Source organism: Carettochelys insculpta, chromosome 20 (genome assembly GCF_033958435.1).
Source record: "Carettochelys insculpta isolate YL-2023 chromosome 20, ASM3395843v1, whole genome shotgun sequence".
Classification (NCBI taxonomy): domain Eukaryota; kingdom Metazoa; phylum Chordata; order Testudines; family Carettochelyidae; genus Carettochelys; species Carettochelys insculpta.
In genome coordinates this window covers 7303089-7314463 of record NC_134156.1, presented here as the reverse complement: position 1 = coordinate 7314463, position 11375 = coordinate 7303089, and the positions used below count along the sequence as shown (strand labels likewise).

Genomic DNA, 11375 nt, shown 5'->3' with positions numbered 1-11375 from the left:
AGATAGTTGTTTGCATGCTGATGTTTGTGATGGTTTTGTGACAAGTTCTACTGGGTGACAGTCTGCAACGAAACTCATTTTACAATTGTGACCTAAAACTAACTGGATTGTAGTAGACTAGAGGCAAAAAACTAGTGCATTAATCTATCCAGCCACCTTCCAGCCTTTTCCAATTTCCATAAGACAAGCCGCAGTGACGCACCTCATCGACTGCTGATTCCTCGATTAGACGGGGTGCATCTGCAGATAAGAGTCCGTGTGTGGCCATTACAAAAATCTTGTAAGCACCACGCTCTTTCAGGATTTCTGCAGCTGCTACGAAGCTTTCCACGTCATCAATAATGTCATCCTGAGAGAAACACAGACAAACCCCATAATCAGAACCAGGAAGTTATGACAGAATAGGGGGAAGTTACAATGTCTACCTATTTCTGAACATCCTTTATATACCCAGGTAGAATAGACCAGATCTACTCATTAATGTAACTATTTATTTGGCGGAGGGGAGGAGGGGGTTATTTCTATAGCCTCCACCACATCAGTATCCAAGTGTCTCAAACAGTGATTTAAATCTCTACCCTCATGTGAGGAAGAGAAGGAGTGAAAAGGAAATTCAAGGCATTGAGCAATCAAAGGAAATTTGTGGCAGAAAAGGGAATCGAATCCAGACAGGTCTTGACTTTCAGGCTAGTATCTAAAGCAAAAGACTAGCCATTCTCCCAATGATATAAAAATTATTTCCACTGTGAGATATTCATTTCTGGGTTCTGGTGAAACTGGGAAGGAAAGTTTCAGAGCCCATATCCCCACGTTTTGAACACAGCACTGAATTCTGGATGTTAACAGGGTCTGACTTGCCTATTTAGATAGACAAACAGGAAAACTGGAGAGCTGAGATAAGAGGATAGCATTTGAGAATTCTTGTTCTGACACTATAATGGTCTTCAGTTTCTACTCCAAAACACAAATCCCAGCTACATGGAGGCATTAATATTTAAAGAGATGAGAGAGCAAAAGAAGATTTCCACACACCCCCCACCACCGCCTTTTCAATCTCATACCACAATAATGGCAATTCGTCCCCCAACATCTCCGACTACAGTGATTGGTGGCTTCTCTTTGGCCATCAACACTAAAAAGAAAGTACAGCCCAGTTAGATTCCATACATGGCAGTATTACTGTACGTCTGTATCCATTTTTATACTGCAGGACAGATGCCAACTTTTTTCAATTAAACTTTGGTGCAGCAGGTTTGATACACATATGCATCACTTCTAGCAGCTGACATGTACATATTGCCCTACCCCTTAAAACCTGCATTGCAAGTTATGGCTTTAGAAAGGGAACAGAAGAGGAGCTTATGAAGAAACTGAAAGCCTGGTGTCCAGAAGCATCAAGCATGTGCATCTCTCATTGACTTCAACTGAGTCAGTATTCTTTTCCTTTTAAGGCCTTAAGCGTCTTAAATTTTTTCTTATGTCAAGGCAGCTATGATGCAGCTGTCAGTCCCAGTGTAGCTCAAGAAGCGATGCAGCTTTCATCTTAAAGTTCACTTCTGCTCCAAGAAAAGATTAAAATGGTGGTGTGGGCTTCCACGTTTAGATTCTTTGAAGGATACTGTCTAACATGCATGGTCTGCAGAGGCAGTTTTGTAAATGGTTAACCCGACAAACCGATCTGGTGAGCTGAGAAGATTCTGATTTCTTTGCTTCCCCAACTCGATTCCCACTAATGTATCCTCCAGGCCAGAAAAGGCCCTTCATGACACCTGCATATGTTTGTTACCATAAGTTGCACAGGCAATAGGAACTTTGTAATTAGTATTCAAAAGGACAAATAAAATCCAGCTCAATCTTAGCACTTCCAACACAGTAGCAAAAACAGTAAATATGCTTAACTGCTCAAGTCTGTAGATTACATACAAAAGGATCAGATCTGTTGAGCAACAAGGTGCCCCATCACAAACACTTCAAAAGAGCCGCACTTTTAAATGGATCTGTGGCATGCAGAAACTACGTGTCCCAACAGGAAACACTCCAACTTGAAGCAAGTTGTATCAACACCAAAGCGAGCATCATGTGCTGATATGTACTGTTTACTTTGGATTTAAAGGCAAGCCAGACAGCCATCTATGTTACCAAGCTGGGTGTGACCTTCCCACTACTTGCAAACTGTTAATAAATACCTCACCTGGGCCAGGACTGGACAGCATTACGCCACGTGCATTTAACAAATCCCTCCCCTGACAATGAACATTTTGATTTATAAAATGCATCCTACACAAAATTCTCAAGGCACATAATATGATGTAAACACAATATTTAAGGGTATATGACACTTACATTTTAAATGGCATGAATCTGGGGCAATCTTGTTGCTCAAACGTAGTAGTAAGGGAGTTATGTTTATCAGCCTAAGCAAGTCCATCATGAAAAATTTCATACTGCCCTATTTAGGATTCTACTATGAAGCCTTTGATGTACCTCCTTTAGAAATGATTGAGGGTTTTGCAGTAACTTTTAAAAAAAGAAAACTTCACCAATACTTTTTCCCCCACTCTAAAAATAGGTGCTTCAATTAGGTGTCTGAAATTTCTTAATTATTTTTGACCATACTGTTAGAAAAATGTACGCACTTGTCTGATATCTCTCATTCTACAAGGGCAAAAAGAAAACATTTATTATCCCGCTACCGAGAAAGTGATTATGGACTAATGGTAGGGAAATAATTTTTAGCATTCCTGGATAAGGAGATCTCACCTCTACCTGACTGGAAACAACCCTCTTGGACAGACAAACCTAAAACTCTCAAAATGATGTTTAAGATATTGTGTGGTTTGACACGTTAGTAGCTTCAGCAAAAATGGATACATGGTCAGACTATGGGTGAGGCAGATTTAGGTATGCAATAAATGTGATCTATAGGGACCACAGTTTCAAATGTATACAACTACTAAAGGAAACATATGCAACAGCACACTATAATGAATTCCATGTAAGGTCTCATTCTCCTTTAATCCTTACTCCAATTTAACAAAAGCTAAAAGAATTGTTTTAAACAGGAGTGAGTCAGCGCTGAATTTTAGTTTAAAATCTCAGTCAGGTAGCTAGCTTGAATTTGAATTGCAGTGGTCCTCGACACAAGGAATCCTCAACTGATCTAGAATTGGCTTTCTACAGCTTACTTGCCAGGGCAGAGACATGGGAATGCAAAGAGAAAAAAAATTCTCATGTAAAAGGGGGGCAGGTGGAAGGGCACTTTTAATAAACCAGGATTAAGCATCACAAGAGATAAACAGGATAAGATAGTTCAACTGCAGGCCCTACCTATCAGTTTTGATTAAATATTAATTTAGTTTAGATAATAAAGCTTTTGGTAGGAAGGACAGAATTAGCAAATACCACAAGATTTTATCTGGCTCCTATCCTTACCAATCTTAGCATACATTCCACAGATGAATAGAGCTCTGCTGACAGCAGATAGGCCTGGGAGAATTCCTTTCAGAGTGATGGTGAATGGATCTTAAGAGTTGAAATTCAGCACTATTTTACTGGCAAACGTGACTCTTCATCTGGAGCTTGCACCTTTGCATTCCATAACCGAAATAAAGTATTCCTTACCAGTAATTTCATTTCCAAACTATGCTCAGACCTTTGACAGTCAGCTACCAATATTAGCAGCAGTGTCCTTCCTTCTCTAGATTTAAATACTATACTTAATTTTTTTTAAAGTAGGGTAGGCAGCATGTAGACCTACCCGATTCCTAAAGAGCTGTTCTCCCTTTTTCTTGATCAATTATCTCTGTAAAGAAAAGAAAAAAATTGCAAGCCAATATCCACCCATAACCACATCAAATCTCAAAAGAACTTGATTGCTGCAATGTGAAGAAAAACACATGCCAAAGTCATTGTGGTCAGTTTCTCCTTCTCCAAAAACTTGTGTCATATTGACATTTAGAAATCAGAACTGCTGGGAGGTGGTGGCTTGAAAAATTGCTCTAAATAGTAAGTGAACATTTTCCCCCCAGGTACAAAAACCTGATTTCTATGTAGTCAAAAGATGCAAAGTTAAGAAAGTAGACCAAACTCGAATATCAGTTACATAAACCTAGAGTCATTTCAATTAATTTTATTTACAGTGATGTAACCAAGATCAAAGTCTGGTCCAAGGTCTGCAACTGCTTGTTCATAGTCAGGAAGTTGTTCACAGTATTTTTGGTATTTTTAAATGGTCATATACCATATGAAGAGTAATAATTTTAATAAATACGAACATTAAAACTGTTCCAGAGGCTATGTGGAAAAACCCAAATGCTGAGGAAAAAGTCCTAATCCTTGTACAGGCTTATTCCTCTGATTTAAGTGCTGGACACAGTTCTTACACTACATTAAGAGTTTTTTTAAAAAATCATTTCATCTGGCATAAGGAGAGAACATTAGTCTGTGCTCAACCTTGCCACTCTTATTGAGTGGCCAATACTTTTTAAGGAATATTTAGGTGGCTTCAGTTCAGAGACGACAAAAAATTACTTGTTTGTGTGTGAAATTTACATTCACCATGTAAAATAATGCTGCATTTACAACAGGACAACAGAAGAACCAATGACAAATAGTTACGAAAAGGGATACATCTAGGTAAGTACAAATAGCCTTTTTTTGCCCCCTTCCAAATACAGAAGAGAAAAAAAAAGCCTCACACTTCACTCAGGGTTAACTCTAGATCCTTTGGTTATGTATTTGAGTGGCATATTGCTTATGTACATCTGGTAGCAACCCAAAAGGCTACCTGAATGATTTAATAAGATACATTTTCACAAGGCACAGTCAAACATATGCGCATTTGTTAAAGCATATCACAGCCAGCTGCAAGCTTGACCAGAAAGACTCCACAAACCACTACAAATATAAAACAAAACAGCCTTAGCAGGATGTCCTGTAATAAGGACTCAGAGATTCCTGATATTTTCAATTAGATGAGTCGTCTTAGCAGAGCAGTTTAAGAAGTGCAGTCAAAAAGTGACTATGGCACTTTCATAGAATATGCCCTTCCCCTGCATTGCTGAGTCAAATTGACAGCATGCCTGGCGATGCTCTCTGGCAAAGGGATTTCAGGAGCAGAGCCCATGAATTAAAGACAAATAATCCCATAGGAACTGGTGTTTCAGCCAAGAAACAATAAGGCTAAGAATAGCTGACTCACTCAAACGAACAGACCACAGTCTAACTTTGAAGAAGGTCATCTGTTTCCATGTAGTTCTCTGGTTCCTATTCCCATTTAGGTCACATCTACATTACAGCTGAGAGGTGTAATTCCCCTTAGACATTCACACACTAGCTCTGTTTAAGTTCACACACTAAAAACAACTGTGAGGCACAGACAAGCAGCTTGGGCTAGCCCTCGAATATGTATCTAGGATTGCAGACAAGGGTGTTCTGGCATGGCTAGTCTGAGCTGCAGTGACCACACTGCTACTTTAAGTGCACTAGCTCTAGTCTGACACAACTAGTACATGAACATCTATCTGAGATGGGCATTACACAGGAGCCTTGGACAGATGTCAGCACTCTCGAACTACCGCTCTTGCAGCTCTGTGATCTAGGTCTGGACAGATTTCTGCTGGGAAATCCATGCTCTATAGAAGTCAGCAAATGTCTAGGTGAGCAGCTCCTTCATAGGAATACCCAAATGTTTTAGTGCCTAATTCAGGGGTTGGCAACCAAAAAGCAAGAGCCTTTTTTTCCAAATTTGGTAAATATCAAGAATTTAAGAGCCCCAATGCATGTGAATAGGAGACAGTCCTTAATAAATAACATCAAACCCTACTTTTTGTAACCCCCATTTTAAGAACAGCGTGCACAATGATTTGTAAAGGGATTCATGTTGACTTCAGGACGTTCACAAACTTTTTATGTATTCTATTTGCTCACACTTTACGTGTGTGTTTGTACCACTGTCCTCCTGACTTTCACTCCCAAACCCACTTTCATTATGTCAATTTTACTTCACGTTTAATTTCAGTTTTCTTTCTTAAAATGTGTATTTGCCCTTCACAGCAGGAATGCTGCAAGATTCCTTTTCAAAATCAAGACTATTAGCAACACTTTCAAAACAGATACAATATCATATCCCACAATGCACTACACATATGAAAGGGGGAGTTATCCAACACTTCAAGAACACACATAATTTGCTATTTAGATATATGAGTTCACTGTTGGGCTTTTAGATGTTCACCATTTATCAAAAACAATCAGGAGAGCTTTTTTTTTTTTTACTTTGTAATTACAGTAAACCTTCGATTTAATAGACCCCAATTTAACAGACTTCATAAACGACAGACACTGTCTGCCAGCCCCTCCTCCCACCAAATAAATATTGGTGATTCACCAGAACTGCTGCTTGGACTGGAGGAGCTGCCACCGTGGCTGGGGCTACCAGGGTCACAGGAGCCACAGTGCTGAGTGCACCAAGAGCCACAGGAGGTGGAAGGAGCCAGGCCAGCATGCAGCTCCTCTCCTGGCTAACTGGGAGATGGAGGTACGACGGGGGAAGGGAAGAAGCAGAGCAGAGGACAGGAGCGAGTGATGGCCTGGGAAGGTCAGTGTATCGTCGTACAGTATAGCCATTCAGATTTAACAGACTTTCAGCATTAATGGACACCTCTCCCCCCACATTAGTCTGTTAAATCAACGGTTTACTCTATAGTTTAGGGAGCCATGAAGAAGTCCTTAAAGAGCCGCATGTCACTCCGGAGCTGCAGGTCGCAGACCCCAGCCTAACTTGTAGCCAGGAGAGCTTCTACAGATTCAGGGTGTCTGGCATCTAATTTTTAGGAAGGATAAGTAAAGAGGAAGGTGAGAGACACCAAGCTGAGCTCATGTCTGGATAACACAGGACTGAAAGTATTTCGCCCCCAAAACCACAGCTGTATTGGACACACCTACGTGCAGCCTACCATTAAGCAGTACTCAATCAATTTAAGCGCCAAATCTCATCTACCTTAAAACCGTTGTTTTACTTAAATTTAAAAAAAATGTCACAAATGTAGGGCTGAAAGGGACCTTGGGAGGTCCTTCAGTCAGTCCCCTTCATTGACTCAAGACCAAGTAAACCTAGCCTGTGTCTGACAGGTGTTTGTCCAACCTGATTGTGAAATCCTCCTCATTGGAGGTTTCTGGAATCTCCTTGGAAACCTATTTCAGAGTTTAATCATCATTATAGTTAGAAAGTTTCTTAATGTACAGTAGACCTCCAACTTACATGGAGGCTGCATTCCTGCCCAATCCCGCATAAGTCAAATTTTGAGTTACTCGGGGAACCAGAAAACTGACCAGCGGCTGCCCTGGTCAGTTTTCCTGCTCCCATCAGTAGGGCAGCCAACAGTCAGGCTCTAGCTACTGCCTTTGACAGGAGCAGGGAAACTGACCAGTGCATCAGCCCTGGTCAATTTCCCCAGCAGCCTGCCACTCACAGGAGCTTGAAGTCAGGTGCCAGCTCCCTGCCAAGAGTCGCTTTAACCCAAGATTTGTGGAACTTGCATGCACGTATCTCGGGGTTCCACTGTATAATATAAATCTTCCCTGTTGCAGATTACACCGATTACTTCCTGCGTTACCTTCAGGAAACACAATGAACAACTGATAACAATCCTGTTTACAGACCTGCCTTTATGTATTTAAAAATGTATTATTTGATAAAGAATCTCTTCTGAATTTTCAAGTACTTGAAAATCTGCAATTACCAAAAGCCCCGATGTAAGATCTGTATGCTCTAATCAGATAAAAAGGCAAAAAAAATCTCCACTCAAAAATGCTTGCCAGAAAGGGGACAAAAATCAGACTAATACTTGCTATCAGAAACCAACAAGAGACTCCTGCTCACTTCAGTTTGCCAAGCTAGGGTCCTTTAAGTTTGCACTTGTTATACTAATACTCGTGAGGATGACAACGTCCTTTTTACCCACCTTGCTTCAGCATCATAATTAGCTAATGCATGAAGAATGCTGATTGCTAGATGTCACACCAAGGACAAGAGATGAATACATACTCATGGTTACGTGCTCATTCATTATTCCAAAAGCACCTGCCCAGCTATACATCTGCTAACCTCTGCAGACATCACTGATTCCATCTATTTGATGGACAGGTACCATAACTGCAGAAAGCAACAATCCATGTCTCCCCCGACCCACACTCTGCTCTGTCTGTCTCACGCACACGCACACTCACGTACTGCATCCATGATTTTTATTTTAGGCCCAAAACATGTATCTGGACAACAAAGAGAAAAAAGAAACAGATGGAGGTTTTTCCTCATCAGTGATACCACTGTTTGAATCTGGGTATTAGCAGGGTAGTAGCAGTTACTTAGCACACTTTAAAGGTTTTTGGACCGACAAAGAATATAAAACTGTGCTGCAAGCTAAGGCAAGGATGAGACTAGGAAGAGCATACAAGGTAGCATTTTGAGAAGCAGGAGTCCTCATGAAGACCTCATTCATACTGATTAAATGAGTAGCATTAGAATGCTACCAGAAACAATATCTAAATGAGACTCACTACAGGTTGTACCTCCCTGGTCTGGCAGCCTTGGAACCTCAGTGGTCCCAAATGAGGGATTTTTTTCGGACCAGTGGAGGTTAATGCCCATCCCTGGCCACCCCTCAACCCCCTGCTCCCTCTGGCCCCGGTGTCCCACCCCAGGGGGCTGCCCTGGCAAGCTGACAGTCTGGCCCCGGTGTCCTGTGGGGGACTGTTGGGGGATGCCACCTCCAACCCGCCTTGCTGCCCCACTGTAGGGGTGCCAGCTGTTTGCTCTCCTGCCCTGGTTCTCTGGTCCAGAAGTATCCCCTTGTGCTGCTAGACGAGGGATGTTGCCAGAGGAGAGAATGCCAGTTTTTGGAGGTCCAACACGTTGCACAGTTTTGCTTCTACTATGGACAAGGACTATTTTAAAAAGTCTACTGTAGTTTTAGATATAGCCTCCACATTCAGAAGATGGCAGCCAAGAAAATATTAAAACGTTTGCGCCAGAAAAGGACAACCCACCCAACAGTCTCTCTGCTCAATGGCAATTCTCTTGCAAACTTCCATTTGCTCAGTAAGATAGTTACACGCCAATTTTATGTCATTAACAAAATATTGTGTCACTCAGTGATGTATAATGGTGTCTCTGCACTAGACTTTATCAAATCCTCCCAGCACAAACACCAGCTGAAGCTGCACTGGGGCCAGTGTAACATTGAGAGATTCACCTTTGTTCACATGAGAACAAGCTTCACTGGTATAAATTATATCAATACAACAAAGCAGACAGTGGATCCCATCACCATCCCTCCCCCAGTCAATCCAAAGTGAAAGGTTGAGACAGTGCTAATCTTACAGGGCAGCTCCAGACCAGAATGCACAGTGGTATTTTTGACAGTCGGGGGAGAGTGGCGGCCATCATCCATGTCCTGCTCCGTACACTGAGCCTCTCCGTGGATCACTGCTAGTCCCAGACGCAGCCTCTCAGCATAAGACTGGGCTCTGCATGAAAATCAAAACAGATTAGGGGGATGCAAGAGAACAGCACCAGAAAGGCCCTCTGGCTTGATATATTTTTTAATCATGCATGTTTAATCCTTGCCTACAAATGAATGAGGGAACACTGTGCCACTGAACTTCCAGACAAGCTCCCCCGCCCCACCCTGACTTCCTATCAAAATGTGTAAGATTGGAGTATTTGAAAAGTGTGTGTTTAAAAAGGCAGGTCTTCCCTAGCACCAATGCCCATTATGTTCTCTTCTCTCTACCCCTCCATTCCATCACCAGGAGATTCTCTGCTTCCTTCCTCATCCTCTACCTGAGACAAGCTGACTGCCATTCTCAGACCACCCGATTCAAATACAGACCCTTAATGCAACCATCACTGTATAATAAGGCTGTTTCTACACAGGCCACTTTCTTTGAAATTGGCATGGTAATACATGGCCCAAAATATGCTAATGAGGCACAGACGCAAATTCCCCATGCCTCATTAGCATATGGTCACATGATTTGGAGTCTGGAAGGCCGTTCTTCCAGACTCCAAATCACGGGAGTGTATGCTAATGAGGCGCAGGGAATTTGCATCCGTGCCTCATTAGCATATTTCGGGCCGTGTATTACCATGCCACTTTCGAAGAAAGTGGCCTGTGTGGGAATGGCCTAATGGTGTGGGCTAGATGCCAGTTCCTCCTAAATGCAATCTCCACATTAGCAGTGGATAGACACAAAAGATGCCACTATGTATTCTGTCTGTACCGAATACTGGCTCTATTACCCCTTAAATGTGTGAGAAGCTCAGACATCTAACACTGAGGTGAAAAGAAACTCTAATACTCCAGCTGCTGGGAGCTCTACATCTGGACCTCCCACAAAGTGCAAACAAATTATATGATAATCCAGAAACTTGCACCAAACAGGCTGGTGGCGTTTTACTGCAAAACAGTTTGACAGACAAGGTAATTATCTCAGGAGACTATTTCAACATGCACTCCATACTGCAAGATCACAGCAGGTTTTATCAAAACATACACCCAGACAGCCAGGAAGCCTATTTACCTTTTCGCTGCATCAGGGGATTTGGCTACAATAACTGCATTTCTGTAATCTGGAATCTGAATTAAAAAGAAAAAGGTTACTAACATGTAAGTAGTGAGATTAGCACTAGGTATAGTACTTGGTCTTAATTCATTACAATTTGGGTAAAAAATTTTGTTTGCATCTTTAAAAATCAAGTACAACAGTGGAAGAAACTCACACTGAAGTATAAAATAAAATGAAATAATTCCATTCTAACACCAGTGATATAAAAAGACAGAATATAACAGCGCTCAAATCAGTACTCAAAATACTTCATGCGATACAATTAGTTCACGAAACTCACTTTACCACCTTTCGTTATTGGCTTCAACAACTATAAAAGGTTCATACTGCCTAATGGAGCTACTTCTCTGGGTATCTCTATGGACATAGTGATAGGTCGTGTCAGTAAATATAGCCACAGTAGCACAAGTGATAAGATAGGATAACTGCTTGAATACTTCAGGTTGGCAAGGCTGTCCCAACACAAGCAGCTGCATAAGAGATAGAATTGCGTTAGCGTCATAACAGCTAGTATGGATATACAGTAAACCCTCAATTTAATGGACCCCAGAAATCATGGACGCTGTCTGCCAGACCCCACAAGTAAATGCTGGAGACTCACCAGAGCTGCCACCAGGGCTGGAGGAGCTGCCGGAACACCTGTGGCTGCTGGGGCTGGAGGGGCCACTGCAGCAACTAGGGCCACCAGGGCCAGAGAGCCGGGTTGGCAGCAGCTGTGGCGGGACACAGAAGCGTTCCTCCCCCAG

At 42.0% G+C, this 11375-nt stretch overlaps 1 protein-coding gene across 3 annotated transcripts in view; it reads right to left on the bottom strand.

Annotated features, from left to right (window-relative positions):
• Nucleotides 1-11375, bottom strand: part of PRPSAP1 (phosphoribosyl pyrophosphate synthetase associated protein 1) — a 52756-nt gene that overhangs the window by 9097 nt on the left and 32284 nt on the right. For all 3 annotated transcript variants that reach the window (XM_075014891.1, XM_075014890.1, XM_075014889.1), the window contains 4 exons: nucleotides 10585-10640; nucleotides 9383-9528; nucleotides 1062-1132; nucleotides 203-349 (listed from right to left, as the gene is read on the bottom strand). In XM_075014891.1, coding sequence (XP_074870992.1) covers nucleotides 203-349; nucleotides 1062-1132; nucleotides 9383-9528; nucleotides 10585-10640 — 420 coding nt within the window. The remainder of the gene's footprint in view (nucleotides 1-202; nucleotides 350-1061; nucleotides 1133-9382; nucleotides 9529-10584; nucleotides 10641-11375) is intronic.